The sequence below is a fragment of the Rattus norvegicus genome, chromosome 20, assembly GCF_036323735.1.
Source record: "Rattus norvegicus strain BN/NHsdMcwi chromosome 20, GRCr8, whole genome shotgun sequence".
Lineage (NCBI taxonomy): Eukaryota > Metazoa > Chordata > Mammalia > Rodentia > Muridae > Rattus > Rattus norvegicus.
In genome coordinates, this window is record NC_086038.1 from 1,277,750 (window position 1) to 1,295,589 (window position 17,840).

General features: G+C 38.4%; 1 protein-coding gene and 1 long non-coding RNA gene across 2 annotated transcripts; one reads left to right on the plus strand and one right to left on the minus strand.

The window, feature by feature from the left end:
• Positions 1 to 1,651: 1,651 nt before the first annotated feature.
• Or12d2b (olfactory receptor family 12 subfamily D member 2B) lies at positions 1,652 to 2,578 on the plus strand. Its single transcript, NM_001001421.1, has one exon. It carries the CDS (start codon positions 1,652 to 1,654, stop codon positions 2,576 to 2,578), a length of 927 nt encoding a protein of 308 aa, NP_001001421.1.
• A 7,370-nt stretch (positions 2,579 to 9,948) lies between these two features.
• On the minus strand, positions 9,949 to 17,552 carry LOC134483840 (uncharacterized). The gene is made up of 2 exons (XR_010060934.1): positions 15,027 to 17,552; positions 9,949 to 14,347 (listed from the first exon to the last, which is right to left on the minus strand). It is a non-coding gene; the product is annotated as an uncharacterized LOC134483840 (long non-coding RNA).
• Between the last annotated feature and the right edge of the window lie 288 nt (positions 17,553 to 17,840).

Consider the following 17,840-nt stretch of genomic DNA (forward strand, 5'->3'; position numbering starts at 1 on the left):
AAATACTGTCAGAATCTCTGGGTACTGTGATTATCTGTTTCCATGATGTTTCCCTATGTTGTGAATGAGGGGAAAAAAAGTCTATATAAGTACATTTCTATTTTTTCTACATTTTACTTAGACAAGGAACACTTGCTGCTATATTAAAACATAGTGTTCATTTGCCTTTTAAGCATTAAAATGTATAGGTTTTGTTTCTTAAATTAGCTTGCAAGACAGTGTATTTACACATGGGATTTTTAAACATAGTTCATTTTGATTGATTTTGCTGCCCTCTACTGTCTTCTCCCTGTCTCCTCATCTTATGTTGGTCCCCATATTTCCCTTACACATTGTTCCACTGTCTTCCACATTCCTTTCTTTAAAGCTCATCTTTTCCTAGGTACATGGTCCCTTTTCTAGTTTTCAAGTTCTTACCCATTTTTACACCCACTTGGATCTACATTTTTAACTAGGATAGAATACAAGAGAAAACATATAGTATTTGTCCTTCTGTGCATTGATTGCCTGCTTAAAATCAAAGTTCCTGCAAATCCATGATTTCATTTTACTTTACAGATGGAAGAAATTTCATTGTGTCTATGTACCAAATTTTCATTATTCATTGTTGCTTGATGACTATCCAGGCTGATTCATTTTCCTGACTATAGTGAATGCAGCAGGATTGAACATGAATATGCAAGTATCCCTGTAGTGGGATGTAGAGTCCATTGGGTTCACCCCAGATTCAGTAGATCTGGGTCACATGGTGGTTCTAATTTTAAGTTATAGGGAAACAACCAGCCTGATTTCCATGGTGGCTACACCACATTACATTCTTCACCACTATTTGTTCTCCTCTGCTTTCTTAATGAAGACCATCGAGTTTGGAGTGAGAGAAATCTCAAAGTAGGTTAACTTATATTGCTTTGGTAGTGAAGGAAGCTGAACACTTTAAAACTATTTATTTATTTATCCATTCAAATCTTTTTTGAGAAATGTCTATTTAGGTATTTAGTCCATTTTTGATTGGTAGAGTTTTCTGTGCTAAACTTTGCAATCTATTCCATACTTCAGTTACTAATCCTTTGCATGAAGTACACCTAAACAATAGTTTTGCCCATTATGTAGACTCTGTAGATGGCATCTTTACTATGCAAAATATTTTAATTTCATGTAATTACCTTGGCCAACTCCTTCGATGCCATTTTTTTCTTTAAAAGTCAATGATCGGAATGAGACCATCTATCCTTATTCTCCTCTACCTGAAATATTTCAAGTGTACTTACCTCCCAGATGTCTACTTAGTAGACTAATAGTTACTTCCTGTTGGAGCGAATTTAAAAGATAAGGAGAAGACAGAGTCAAAATGGAAATGTTCACATAAAGAAAATGTGCTGGGCTTCTGCTCTACTCAAAATCACTAACTCAAAAAAAATTTTAGGAATAATGTAGTAAATTAGAAGTTGTTTGATCACAACCCACAACAGACACTTATGTAACATTGTTATTTAATATAACAATGGGTAAATAAAAAGAAAAATGAGACGGCATCATGGGAAACAATAACTCACTCTGAAAATACTTTGGGTGTGAAAAGAAAGTCTATGGCCAGAAAGACTGGACAACATGCAGGGTAGCATTCTATAATAATTGTGCTTTCTTATAGGTGATGTCCAATCAAACTTCAGTCACTGAATTTCTCCTCCTAGGAGTGACAGACATACAAGAATTAAACCCTATTCTCTTTGTGATTTTCTTCACCATCTACTTTGTCAATATAACTGGGAATGGAGCCATCCTGATGATTGTCATCTTGGATCCAAGGCTCCACTCACCTATGTATTTCTTCCTGGGAAACCTAGCATGTCTGGATATCTGCTTCTCCACTGTGACAGTGCCAAAGATGTTGGAGAACCTCCTCTCCACAAGCAAAGCAATTTCCTTCTTGGGATGCATAACTCAGCTTCATTTCTTCCACTTCCTGGGTAGCACTGAGGCCCTGCTGCTGCCAGTGATGGCATTTGACCGCTTTGTGGCTATCTGCAGACCACTCCACTATTCTGTCATCATGAATCGCCAGCTCTGTAGTCACATGACTGTGACTATCTGGATCATAGGCTTCTTACATGCCTTGCTTCACTCTGTAATGACATCCCGTTTGAGCTTCTGTGGTCCCAATCATGTCCATCATTTCTTCTGTGATGTTAAGCCATTGCTGGATCTGGCCTGTGGAAACACTGAGCTCAACCTTTGGCTGCTCAATACAGTCACAGGCACCATTGCCCTCACTCCCTTTTTTCTGACATTTCTCTCCTATTTCTACATCATCACCTATCTTCTCTTCAAAACCCGTTCTTGCAGCATGCTCCACAAAGCACTGTCAACTTGTGCCTCTCACTTCATGGTAGTTTGTCTGTTTTATGCTCCAGTTCTTTTTATCTACATCCGGCCCTCTTCAGGCAGCTCTCTGGATCAGGAGCGAATCATTGCTATCATGTACAGTGTGGTCACTCCTGCTCTCAACCCACTCATCTACACCTTGAGAAACAAGGAAGTGAGGAGTGCATTGAATAGGAAGGTGAGGAGATGGCTCTGACATGAAGAAATCTAACAAACTCAGCTGAGATGTAAATAACCAGGCAATGAGAAATTAAGATATATTTCTGAAATTAAGATTTGTTCTAATATAATAGATGTACACATATATTACTGATTAGATTGAATGATGTAAAAATATCTAGACATATTGATCTTTTACAGCAAGGGAAATTTAATTAAGTTGTGGGGCTCCAATCATAGGATTCATTACCTGAATTGATTTTGGCATATCAGTTGATAGCATTGACTTATAACTTACTGTAATGTGTCCTTATGTAACTGGGTATAGAAATTTGTGTATACTACCCATGTCTAATATAATTAGGCACTTAAGCTTGTTCATCTTTCAACTCATATTATTTGGATGAACATCATTATGCTTCCTTATTTTGAGGAATTATTAAAACTATGGTTTCTCAATTTGAAAAGTTAGTTGAAATTATGAATTAGCTACTAAAAGTTTCAGAGACAAAACATTTATTGTAAACCTAATCTGATTCTCTTAATATTGGGCTGTTGGTAGTGAGTGGATAAGTTTTTATTTTTAAAATTTTATTACTGATTATTATTTTTGAGACGGGGTCTCCTGTAGCTCAGGCTGGCCTTGAAATCGTCATGACTACCTTACAACTCTTAATTGCTGGAATTATAGTTCTATACCTACCACACCTGCCTCAGCTTCCAGGCCTGATAAGGGTTGAGGGGAGAAACAAAGTAGGACTCTGATGTGGCTTTAAAGACTGTCTCCAGATGTTCTGGCTCTCTAAATATACTGAAATCCTGATGATAAGTTGTAAAATGTTGTGAGATCTTTCTTGCTCTTTCTAAGGGTTAAAAACCCATGATTTAAACACTAACAACTGTAGTAAAGCATTAATTACCAGAGCATTTTCCCTTTTGTGCACTTGACTCTTGTTTGTTAGGCTAGAGGGAAGTTTGAAGCAATAAACTTTATTTAAACTGGAGAATAGTGCTCACAGAAGGAAAAAACATTTACATAGGAAAATGTTCAAAAAACACATAAATTCATATACATATTCATGCATGCATGCATATTTATAATTTCCAAAACAGTTGGGTCCAACTTGCATATATTTTCACAATTACATACTTACACACACATCCACACTTACATCTACATGCATGTGGAGCAAAAGACCAAGCACCAGTGCAGAAAAAATTCACTCATTCTAGATGAAAAATGTCCTTCAATCTTTATTGCGTATAGGGGGACAAAAGCTTCAACCCTTTTAATGTTAAATCAATTAAAACCAAGTTTCTAAGTAGAAAGCTGCTTCCATTTCATAAGACTAAGCCTAACTTGTTATTAAGAAAAACCCTGTTCTGTCCCATGGTAAGGTGAATCCTGCCTGCTCCTTCTGCTCTCTGCCGCTTCTTTTTTCCCCCTTTCTCTCTGCATTATGTACATTGCTCTCTTAGTTTTTGGTTCCCTCAAGTTTCTAAGTTATGGCCCTCTGTTTTCTCCTAATTGTGCCCTTTCCTCCTACTCTAAAGTCACAATAACGCTCTTACTCTCAATGCCTTTTCTCCCAATGCTATGCCTTTCCTTCTAAGTTCTTCTTCTGTTCCATTCATTCTAAAAAGTTCTCTTGAGTCCTGAATAAAACATGGATCCTCACTTCTGTCTAAAAAGTTCTCCTCAGCTCAGTTATAACTCTTATCTTTGTCCTTAGCCCTTATACATTTTTCAGAATACAGGATCACATGTTTAAAATTTCATCACAAGTTCACACATAAAATCAAATCATAAATCGAATAAGCAGCTTACAACAGAGAATGATTACATGCATATCCATTAGAAGTATGTGTCTGGCTAAACATTCATCACCTATCACAGCTTCAAAGGTTCATCGAGAGTTAAAAACCATAACTAAGTCATCAGTGAAGTTTTGTCAATACTTTGTATTGTGTCTTAGCACCAATAATAAATCATTATTTCCCTTTTATTATCTTTGGTTAATGATTTTATAGCCTCTTGGAATGTGCTCTGCGTATTAGAAAGTCTAGATAGTATATAGAAGCAAATAACTGGTGACACATAGGGAGACTGGCATAATTCTCACATGTGCAGTTTTGACTATTAGAAAAGGACCTAATAGCAGCCCCACTATAAATGAGCTTAATAAATACCATTATAATTTTAGGAATTCTTATAGGATCACCATTAAGAATTGAGAACTCATCTATTTGTGTATTTGGCATGACTACAAGGCAGCACATCATCATGAATACCCAGAGATCTGTTCAAAATGGTGGGTTGATGCCTAGTGATTATTATTTATGTGATAATAACAAGAAAAGCATATTAATAGCAGGAATCTTTCCTAAAATTAATTTCTCCTGGGTCTACCTTTGGGAGAAAAATCTGTTGTTGACTATAACCCAGGCAGATCATCTCAGGAAGATTACCTGCCAGTCCCGTAATGGCTTGTGACACACACCTAGCTTGATAAACAGTTTAGATAATGTTTCATTAAGAAAACATATCAAATGTAAAACAGCAGAAAGATGTTGTCATATTTTACATCTGACTGGCTATACTCTTCAAACTCTGGTTAGTAGATTCTCTTTTTACACCAACACTCACACTGTTGAGAACCTTAGCTACCAATATTCAAGTGATGGAATACAGTCCAAGGTGAGAATGCTTCTTGTGGTTAGATTTTTATCAAACCGATTTTATTTGTCAACTATCTTTATTTAATATTTGCATGCATATAATGTGTTTGTATCCAATCTACCCAGTATTCCCTGTTCTCCAACTCTGCGCTTATATACCCTTCATGCTTCTCATACAACTTCCTGTACCTTCTCTGATGAAAGATTAGATGTCTATGTACAAATTTCCACCCCTAGATGAAGAGCTTGGGTAGTAAATAGCTCCTGGGAGAAGGAATGTATTTTTACTTCAGGAATATGGGAGATGCTCTAGTATATGAGTACACATATGCACATAAAAGCAGCACAAAATAGATTCAGTGTATACTCAATGAAAGTATATACTCATAAAAGTCCATGAACTTTCCCCTCCAAACAAACAAAACAACTAAGATATTAAAAAGAAAATGATTAACTGTAGGGTGGAAGGTGTCTTTGCTCTTGAACAAAGATAAAAAGCTCCTTCCTTCAGTTGATGCAACTGGGCCACAAGGCTGCAGAAGCTGTATCTGGGTAGGAAAGCTCTTTGCTGATAAGATAGGGCAGGTCCCATGGAGATGGTCACAACCAGCAAAAACCCTTCATGCTGAACCAAAATTCCCCATAGTTTTGATCTAAAGAGTCGAAGTTTTTCTCAGTATCATTTAATGAATGTGTCTATTTCCTTGCTATCTAGTTGTTTCAGTTTGAATTCCATCCAAGTTAACATTTGCTTCTGAATGAGAGATTGTACCCTTATAAGAATTTCTTTTTCAGGGGTTGGGGATTTAGCTCAGTGGTTAGAGCACTTGCCTAGGAAGCGCAAGGCCCTGGGTTCGGTCCCCAGCTCCGAAAAAAAAAGAACCAAAAAAAAAAAAAGAATTTCTTTTTCAAATTAGTGCTATCCACTTTTTGCTTCACAATGTTTTTTGAAGGACTTCAGAGATGGTGCATTGCTTAAAAGCACTGGCTGCTTTAGCAGTTGAATGTGGTTCAATTCCAAGCACTGACATGGGGACTCACAACTGCCTGTAACTCCATTTCTAAGGCATCTGATGCCCTCTTCTGGCCTCCTGAATGAGAGTGGTTTACAGACAAACATGCAAACAATAACTCCATTCTTCCTCACACATTAAAACAGCAATAAAATCTTTTGAAAACACTTCAGATTTTATTTTTAAAAAGAAAACTCATAGAGGAGAGATCTTTCTTCTATTTAAGTTGCACAGCTTGAGTGAGGGGTATTTATTCATCTGTTTATTTATGCACTTATGTTTTCTGCAGGGTTACCTGGTGAAGTTGGGTACCCCAAATCACTTCTCTGGGATCCAATGTGCTCTGATTTTCTCATTTTCAGAAAAGTTAGCTGTGGTTCCTAATTTAAGTAACATCAGGATTCCTGCTCAGTGGTGCATGATGCACACATACATACTATGTACAGTGAAGGTTCCATGTTTCCAAAGTTTCTTAAAGACCTTTTTTTATAATGACATTTTAAAAACAACTTTTTTATTGATTCTTTGTGAGTTTCACATTACAAACACAATTCCTATTCATCCCAATTCCCACTTGCCCATTTAACCTAAACACCAAATAACACACACACACACACACACACACACACACACACACACACACACACAAGCATAGAAAACATCTCAATAAGAAATCTGTAGTATGACAGTATCTGTCCCACAGTATATTCCTAGGTCCACCTAGCTTCACTTACACTTGTTCATTGCAATGAGTCATTGATCTGGTTCCCCATCTCTGGCTTACCTAACAATAATATTGGATCCTCACTGGGCCTCTTGCTGCTTATCCTCTTGTTGCCCAATGCTTTGGAAATCCTGCAGTTTTGGATCAGCAGGACTGGTCCTTTAGCAAGGTCCAACTGTTTTTACATGGAGTAGACATGGGGTAGGCCAACTCAGCACCCTGGATATAAGCTAAGCTGGTCAGTGCACATCAGGGTAAGCTCTCCAGCATAGCTCTGCTTAAGACACCCAATGCCATCTGGAGAAGGGAGGGTCAGTTCTCCGATAATCATGCCCTCTGGGCCAGCTCAACCACACCCATACATCCAGCCACCCACACTGGGCAGCCCAGTCAAAGCACAGGGCCTGCTCACCTGATTACTGCGTCCTGTGATGGGATGGCTCACAGGTGCACATTAAACCAGGGCCAGCTCTACTGTGAAGTCCAGGCAAGGTAAAAGGCCAGCTCTCTAGCTCATTTGCCCTCTTGATCCCACCAGGACCAGCTTACACAATTGACTCAACACCAAAGAGCATCCAGGCCCCTGATGGCAACTCACAGAAGAGGTGTGGAGGGGCCAGTTCTCCAATGCTCTTGGCCTCATGACTAAATTACTCTGCCCTATCCACAGCTCTACTATGCTGCTAAGGTGAACTGCAAGGCCTGCTCCCCAAGTGTTACAGATGGTGAGAAGGAGGAGGAGGAGGAGGAGGAGGAGGAGGAGGAGGAGGAGGAGAAGGAGGAGGAAGAGGAGGAAGAGGAGGAAGAGGAGGAAGAGGAAGAGGAAGAGGAGGAGGAGGAGGGCATCGACTCCATACTCACACAACCTCATGGTAGAGGAGTGGTGGAACCAGATCTTCATCCCTCAAAACCACAGAACTCCACTCACTGCAGCCCCCACCCCCAGAGTCAGCACTGCTTGAAGTTCAGGCCAGACACATTGCCCTCTCTTCCCAGTGCTGTAATTGATGAGAACCTATTCCCTTTTCATGATCCCATTGGTAGCATGGCCTACCGCATCTGTGCTACCATATAGCGGACTAGTGGTGATAGGATCAGTTGTCCCACATTCACATCTTCAGAGCCACTTCATCCATACCACACCAGCACAGTCAGCTTCACTGTGCTTCCAGGCAAAATTCTGCACCTACAGTGCAACTACCAGTGAGTCATGGGGCCAGTTCTCAAAAGCACTGCAACCAGTGAGGCACATGGTCACTTGTACACAGCTACTGGAAACCTAAATACTCCCCTGCCACTGACCTAACCAGGAACAACCCTGTGTTCTCTAGTGATAATATGAATCATGGACATTTACACCAGCTCTTGCTGATGCTTACTCAAGGATCTAGTCATGAAACTCAGTGGCAGTTCTGGCTTGAACCTTACCAAGGCACAAAGTGGCAGGGATGGCCACTCACAACAGGATTCTTCTTTCTGCCCTTGAGTCTCCAGTTATACCTAGGCTCATAATGTTGAAGCTGCTCCACTTATCTTTCTCTCTGACCTGTCCACCACATACTTGCATTGTGGAGGATCCTGCTGCAGGTTAGTACCTTGTCTGATCAGCCCCTGAGTGACTTCTGATTGAGCTGCAATGGTGTGGTGGCACCCAAGTGTCTATAGTTCACCTGTGCTAAGCCCTGGAAGGCAGGTCTGTTGGTGTCATGATTGCTCTACAATATGGTAGGCAAAGCTCCTTGTATCTATGACTCACACTTGCTGAAGGGCATGTCTCTGACCATTTCCCGCAGACTTGCCATGAGACATGGCAGAATGCAGATCTCTATTTCTGTCCTCCTCCTCCTATACTGCACTGCCTGGATTTGACTTTATTTGATTTTTATGTGTTCTAGGTATAAAACAATTTTGACCATCAAGCCAAGCATCAAACTAGGATGAGAAAACTGCCATTTGTTCTGCCTCTGACCCATATCCACACTACATAAGGTGTTTCTTTGCCCATGGGCCCAGGGGTACTGTCCTTTAGTACTGGAAGATATATGGATACTTTATGGAAGTTGCATTCGCTATGGACAAGAAACTGTGGTGCCTAGCTCTCTTTGTTCTGTGAAGCTGATTTCAGTATATATGAAATTTAAGGCACAAGAAGCTATAGATGGGGGTGTATGATTGGTTCTACCCTAGTGGAGTATCTTTCTTGTTGGTTCTTCCTGAGGAATAGAAGGGAGGAAGAGCACTGGTGGACAGTAAATCTTTGTATTAAGAGATACGTAGGGTGGCTGTATAATAACAAAAAGTTTACTTATCTAAGTCTAAGTTACTTTGCTACTGTCGCTGACCTGCCTTCTGTGATCCTCTGAGGTCAGAAACTGCAGTGTCTGGCACTTAGCACATCACCCTAAAACAGCAGGAAGATTAAGTAAAGGATTAATTGCTAGAGAATTTTCCCTTTGTCCAGATGCCTCTAAATTGTCAGGCCAAGGGGAAGCTTGGCACAATAAACTTCTATTGAACCAGGAGAAGAGAATAATGCTTGCAAAAGGAAAAACTTTTACATAAGCAAAGATACATGAACATATAAATTCATATACAGGTCCATGCATGTACATTTATATATTTCCATTCAACCAGTTGGGTCCACCTTGCATACAGTCTCATAATTACATACTTACACACACACACAAGCATATATTCTCACAATTACATAAACATACATATGCATACTAACATATGCTTATGGAGCAAAAGACCCAGCAACAGTACAGAAATAATTCATTCATCCTGGGTAAAAATTGAGCTCCAATCTTTACTGCTTAGAGAAAAAAAAGCTTCTACCCTTTTAATGCTAAATTAATCAAACCCAAGTTTGTAAGAAGAAAGATTTGTTCCTTTAATAAGACTAAATCTGCCGTGTTAATATAAAAAGACCTGTCTGTCCCATTTTAAGGAGAAGCTTGCCTGCTCCTTCTGCTTGCTACAGAATCTTCCTTTTTCCTCTTTCCCTCTGCATTATGCACATTGCTCTCTTAGTTTTTTATTACTCAGAGTTTCTAAGCTATTGCCCTCTGTTTTCTCCTAATCTTGCTGTCTCCTCCTGCTCTGATGTCACAATAATGCTTTTACTCTCAATGCCATTTTCCCCAATGCTATCCCTTTCCTTCTAAGTTCTTCTTGAGTTCAGTACTGTCTAGAATGTTCTGTCTAAAAAACTTCTCCTCAGTTCAGTTCCTCTCTCTCCTCTTTGTCCTCAGCCCATAAACAGCTTTCAAAATACATGCTCATATGTTAAAAAGTTCATCACGAGTTCACACATAAAATCAAATCATAAATTGAAAGAGAAATTTACAACAAAGAATGATTGAATGCATATCCTGTAGAATTATCTGACTAAACATCCTTCACCTGTCACAGATCCAATACGTCATTGAAAGTTAAAAACAAAGACTAAGTTATTAGTGGTTTTGTATCGATAAATGCAGTCAAAATTATATCATCTGTCCTAGCACCTATATTAAATCATTAGTTCCCCTTTTTATGAGCTTTGGTTAATTGTATTACAACCTCTTGGAATGAGCTCTGGGTAGTAGAAAGATTGGTTACTATCTAGAAGCAATTAACTAGTAACACAGGAAACTGACAGAGTTCCCATAGCAGTTTTGCATATCAGAAAAGTATCTAATAGCAATCACACTATAAAACTTAAAAGCTTAATAAATACTGATATAATTTTAAAAATCTTATAGGAGCATCATTAAAAATTAAACATTTGTTTGTCTATATAGCATCACTACAAGACAGTACATCTTCATAGATCTGCGGAGATCTGCTCAGAAGGGTAGGCTAATACCTACTGATTGTTATATATATTTAATAATAACAGGAAAGTATATTAATACAGGATTCTTCCCTAAAATTATTTTCTCCTGGGCCTTGCCAATGAGAGAAAATGTGTTGTGGATTATCATCCAAGGCAGACCAACCCAGGAAAATCACCTGCTAGTTGTTAGTTATTAGCTCCCTACATGGGGAAAGGCTTTTAAAGGTAGCAGAGAACACTAGTATATAGGGAGGTATTTTTACCTCTTATGTTGTATAATATATGTATTAATGAAAGCATAAATTGAAGGGGATTAGAAAGTGAGATGGTGGTTGGGGATTTAGCTCAGTGGTAGAGCACTTGCCTAGCAAGCACAAGGCCCTGGGTTCGGTCCCCAGCTCTGGAAAAAAAAAGAAAGTGAGATGGTTTGGAGACATGTGAGCAAACTGGGACATAAATGAGTAGATACTAGGATATAGATGTATGTGGTTGTCTCTGTGGAGACTCCTTTGAACTCTATGGAAGGGATGTTCTATTTGAGATTTATTGTGTGAGAGAAAAGTAAAGAAAACATGTTGAAGAAGACAGCTGATTATGAGAGATTCTTGGCTATGCACATTTTAGTAGCATTAATCTTTTGAAATTGGCTATATTTCCCACAGAAATTCCATGTACAGATTTTGCACTTTTCTCATCAAAATCCAAGTGATATTATTGGCAGATATAAAAGGAAAGAATTTCATACCGAGCTTGAAAAGACCATGAAGAGCCAAGAATGGGAAGAAAGAACAATGCTAGAGGTGTTCCAACATTGATTCAAGTTACTCTACAGAGAAATATTGACAATGATGTTCCTAGCACAAAAACAGAGATATACAACAGTGAAATGGAATCGAGGTTGCAGAAGTAAACCTAATGACCCAAAATTATTTGGTTCCCTTATTTCTGCACAGATTCAATGTGCAGGTCATTGTTTGTGAAGGTTTAAAATTTATTTTGGTTGCCTTATTCAAACAGTTTTCACATTATTGAAACAAGGCCTGTCCCTGAACCAGGAGCTCTTTGATATGTCTGAAAGATAGCCAACATTACATATGAATCTCCTGTTTTTGTCTCTTGAATGCTGGTATTTCGGGTTGTGACAATTCAAGTCTGGCTTTTAGGTGGGTCTTGGGATTAAAAACTATGTTGCTTATGCTTGCACAGCAAGTGCCCTAAACACTGAGTTATCTCACAAACCAACATTAAATTTAACACATATGTTGGAGAAAAGAGAGACTATTTGACAAATGATGCTAAGGAAACATGATATCATTCCACAGATGGATGATGGACAGACCTTCAGTCAGTGAGAGTGGTACATCTCTGAAACTACAGCACTTGAGAGATGAAGACAAGAGAAAAAAATGGTGTCTTAGGGTTTTACTGCTGTGAACAGATACCGTGTCCAAGACAAGTTTTACAAATGACATTTAATTGGGGCTGGTTTTCATATTCAGAGGTTCAGTCTATTATCTTCAAGGAGGGAATATAGCAGCATCTAGGCAGACATCGTGCAGGCAGAACTGAGAGTTCTACATCTTCATCTGAAGGCTGCTAACAGAATACTGACATTCAGGCAACTAGGATAAGGCTCTTAAAGTCCACACTACAGTGCCATGCCAACTCCTAAAAGACAACACCTACTCAGATAGGGCTACAACTTCTAAGAGTCCCACTCCCTTGGCCAAGCATATACAAACCATCACAAATGTGGAAAACTATTCAATAGCACAAATCAAAACAATTATCTGCCATCAATTAAAAATATTTAAAGTCTATATTCCCATTAAATTTACAGTGCATTTCCAGAGAAATTGTATGGGTGAGGGAATGAACTCAAAACTGTAAAGAGATAAAAGGAAATTGACTGTGTTGATGTACATGGCCACCTTATCCTCTTGTCCATGTAACTAAAACTGTGGGAAAAAATAAGGAAAAACACAAGGATCACAGAAGAATTATGCAAGCACATTTCTCCTATGACAGGTGGGGAAAAATACCCTATTAATATTCACATCTATCCTGCTCAGCCTGAGGGACAAGCTCCCTTGGGACTTTTATGTCTAGAGCTCACTCTTCTTAGCGTACTTGCAGAATTTCAGGGCAGTAGCAAGGTATCTACAGATGAAGACAGTAAGCCAGAGGTACAGCATGAACTGTCGCTTCAAATACTTCCCAACTTGCTCAATTTCTTGACATGCACTTGAAAAAAGTGTTTCAAAAGTCAGTCAGGTAAGAGAGTGATTTAGGATTAAAATGTCTCATTCTTTAGCCTAACAGTTTGTAACATTAAACATCAGCAGGCAGGATTCAGGCTGCTTTCCTTTCTAGTGATGGGCTCCTCACTATGGTTGATGTTCATGAAACTTCTTTAGCTTTTGTGCTTCACTGCTATGTCTCATTTAATTGCACTGTACTTGGTTCCCTAAACATTCTCCAAATTGGAAAGCTCTAAATATTAAAAGTGTTGCTAACAAAAACATTCTGGTTGTACAGAACAGTTGGGTTGACAGTTTTCCTTAATAGGTAAGTATTTCCCCACATGTGTTTTGGTGCTATTATTTTGATTTCCAGCTCAGAGAATGATAAATATATATTTCCATGAGGCTAGATTTTAAACAGGAATACCTGTTGTATTTATAGACTCGTAGAATATGTATCACACTCAAAGAAGCCACACTGAATTGTTTGAAACCAACCCTTGAAAGAATTACACAATTGATAACCCCATTTCTCAGAATGTCTTCTAGCTATAAAGCTTAGAATTTCTCAGGATCCTTATAAGATTTCCCCAGTTCATTAATTATTTTCTTCATCTAGTTATTTCTACAGCTTGGATGATTCCCCCTTTGTAGGAATCACCCAGTGTTAACCTATATTCAACTCCCCTGAAGCTAAGGAGTTCTCTTGGTGACTCTCAGCTTCACTGACTCTCCACACACTGATTCTGATTCTTTGTTCATGTACAGAGTGAATCCGGGGCACCTTTGAAAGAAAGGAAGTAGAGGAAGCCGCTTCTCATAACGATGTCTGCTCTGATCACTCTATCTTAGAGAGGTAATTCAGGTACTTTCTTAATATTGAGGAGAAAGGAAAACAACACAAAAAGCCTTTTAGTAAACTTTGAAATTGTAATCAAATATTAAATGTTTTACAATTAATGTATTCATATTTACTTAATTTTATTTTCATTGAAAGGAGCACTATTATTTTAATTACACACTTAAAAAATAGACACTTACAGAAAATGACTTTTGAAAGAAGGGAATGAGGGGCTGGGGATTTAGCTCAGTGGTGGAGCGCTTATCTAGGAAGCACAAGGCCCTGGGTTCGGTCCCCAGCTCCGAAAAAAAGAACCAAAAAAAAAAAAAAGAAAGAAAGAAGGGAATGGAGGGGTTGTATTTGAAAACATGTTTTTTGATGATCAAAGAGCTGGATATTTCCATAATCTGAGGAGGAAACTGATGAAGCAGACAAGGTTCTGGGATCAAAGAAGAGGACATAAATACCATTGTCACACTGATGGAGCTAGAAGAGAAAAGAGGAGAGTTCTTTAGTACCTGTCAAGTAAACTATGTTTTGATTAGTGGGCAAAGGGCCCAAGAAGCTAGACCTCAAAAAAGACAGGATTTCAAGCATACTAAAATGAGGATTTGGCAGTTGCTGCTGGTGCAATGAGGGAGGGACTACTGAGTCTACATAGGAAGAGCTTTTCTGATCTAGGGTCCCTGGGATTAAAATAAAACTTCAGGACATCTTGGAAAACAAAAGCACAAGAAAGCCCAATGTATAATGCAAGAAGTAACTTGGACCTGTCTGAGCCACACAGGATTGTAAGACCAGCACTTGGAAAGCTGAGGCAGGAAAACTGCTTATATGGAGACTATGACCCAATAAACAAACAAAAAAGCAAGCCACAGAGGAAGAGCTCTGGGGAAGTGTTAAGTGCTCACTACACAAGCAGGAAAACGCAGGTTTAGATCCTTAACACTCAGCAATAAAGAATGGATGTGGAAGTCTCTGTTTGAGAACAGGGACCTGGAGAAATACAGGGAGCATTTCTGGAGCTCTATGTCAAGTCAGTCAAGACAAATCAATGACCTACATTTTTAGAAGGTCACTGTACCTCAATCAATGAATAAATAAATAAATAAGATTTAGGAAGACATCTTATAGCAGTGCTTTGCATTTACATGCATTGACATACCATTAGAAATTTAACTTGGAAATGTTTATTTTATGAAACTTGAATCCCAACATCAAATAAAGTTGGGAAGAATATACGCAAATACTGTCAGAATCTTTGGCTACTGTGATCATCTGCTTTGATGATGTTTCCTGGATTGAAAAAAAAAATTCTGAATTAGGACATTTTTATTTTCTCTTCATTTTACATAGACAAAGTATGATTACTACCATATCGAAACATAGCTTTTTCTTTGCATTTTTTTTCTCTTTCTTTTTTTTTCCAGAGCTGAGGACCGAACCCAGGGCCTTGCGCTTTCTGGGCAAGCGCTCTACCACTGAGCTAAATCCCCAACCCCTTTTCTTTGCATTTTTATGCATTAAAATATATTGATTTTGTCCTTTAAATTAGTTTGCAAGATAATGGATATACACATGGGATTTTCAAACATTTTATTTTGGTTGACTCTCCCTACCCCCATCTCCCTGTCTCCTCCTCTTATGTTGGTCCCCTGTATTTCCCTTCCACATTGTTCCACTCTCTTCCACATTCCTTTCTTTAAAGCTCTTCTTTTCCTAGTAACATGGTCCTCTTTCTAGTTTTCTGTTTTTTTACCCATGTTTACATCCACTTGGATCTACATATTTAAGTAGGACTGAATATGAGAGAGAACATATGGCATTTGCTTGTCTGTGCCTTAGTTGCCTGGTTAACATCACAGTTCCTGCAAATCCAAAATTTCATTGTGCATAAGTACCATGTTTTCATTATTCATTGTTAGTTGATGAACATCTAGGCTGATTGATTCACTATCCTGACCATAGGGAATGCAGCAGGATTGTTCATGCATGTGCAACTATGTCTGTAATAGGATGTAGAGTCCATTGGGTTCATCCCAGATTCAATAGAGCTGGATCACATGGTGGTTCTTCATTTAATTTTTAGAGAAACAACCAGCCTGATTTCCATGGTGACTACACACAACTTTACATTCCTCACCAGCATTTGTTGTCCACTGCTTTCTTAATGAAGGCCATCCTGTCCAGAATGAGAGAAATCTGAAAGTAGGTTAACTTGCATTTCTTTGGTAGCTAAAGAACTCGAACACTTTAAAACTATGTATTAGCCATTCATCTCTCTTTTTTGTGAGAAATGTCCATTTGGATATTTGGTTCATTTATTGATTAGTAGAGTTTTCTGGGTTTGCAATCTATTACATACTTTAGCTACTAATCCTTTGCCTGAAGTATACCTAGAGAATACTTTTGCTCATTCTTTAGACTCTATGGATAGCATCTTTGCTATGCAGGATATTTTAATTTCATGGAATGACATTGGTCAATTCCTTCAGTGCAATAGTTCTTTTCTTTAAAGGGACTATTTAAAGGCTACTCCTTGAAGCCCTTGGTCCTGCCAAGGTTGGACCCCCAGTGTAAGGGAATGTTGGGAGGCCATAAGGGGAGTGGATAGGGAGGGGAACACCCTTATAGAAGGGGAGAGGGAAAGGATAGGGACCTTATGGACAGGAAACCAGGAAAGGGAATAACATTTGAAATGTAAATAAAGAAATATCCAATAAAAAAAGGACAAAAAAAGAAAATAGGAAAAAAAAAGCTACTCCTTGTTGGAGCCAACTTAAGAGATAAAGAGAAGATAGGGTCAAAATGTAAATGTTCACATAAAAGTTCCACCAGAGAACTACTAAAGCTGATAAACAACTTCAGCAAAGTGGCTGGATATAAAATTAACTCAAATAAATCAGTAGCCTTCCTCTACACAAAAGAGAAACAAGCCGAGAAAGAAATTAGGGAAACGACACCCTTCATAATAGACCCAAATAATATAAAGTACCTCGGTGTGACTTTAACCAAGCAAGTAAAAGATCTGTACAATAAGAACTTCAAGACACTGAAGAAAGAAATTGAAGAAGACCTCAGAAGATGGAAAGATCTCCCATGCTCATGGATTGGCAGGATTAATATAGTAAAAATGGCCATTTTACCAAAAGCGATCTACAGATTCAATGCAATCCCCATCAAAATACCAATCCAATTCTTCAAATACTTAGACAGAACAATTTGCAAATTCATCTGGAATAACAAAAAACCCAGGATAGCTAAGACTATCCTCAACAATAAAAAAAAAAAAAGAGCTCTGCCACACTTACTGATTCCAGCAGTCACTTGTGACTATCATGTACTTCTGTTACTTCATAGGAGATTAACATTCTCCCTACATTTAACAGCAAAAATGTTTCTTAAAATAAGAAATGCTTCATCAATAATTAGCCACGCTGAAGTGCAATGTGTATAATAAAGCATGAAGTAATTGAATCCTTTCACCATGTTCCCAAGTACCAGGTTCACCTTGTGACATTTTGAGATTTTTAAGCCTATTTGCTGCATTTTATAAGTCATTCATTGCATATTTCGCTGCATTCAAGGCAGACCTTATCCCACTGTCCCTTCTTTAGAGACCAGTGCAAGCCCTTCCAATCAGCTCCTGCATCTTTTAAAGATGGTGATACAATGATACCATGGGTGAGCATTCTCTTACCTGATCTGCCTAGATGTCTTCGGCTTCTTTTTGTATAAGTTCTCTCTGAACTGAACTGCAAGCACTGATGTCTTCAAAGATCCTTGCTTCACTGAATAGAAAGCGCTATGTAGTCAGCTGATCTCTGGAGACTCAGAACAGTTACCATGTGGTCACTGTCTCTAGAGCTCTGAAACACACAATGCAAGATAACATAGTTCATATAGCTTTAATTTGAGTGAATAATGAACAGATTTTTGCTTAAAAAGAAAAAAGGTTCACATAAAGAAAGTGTGATGG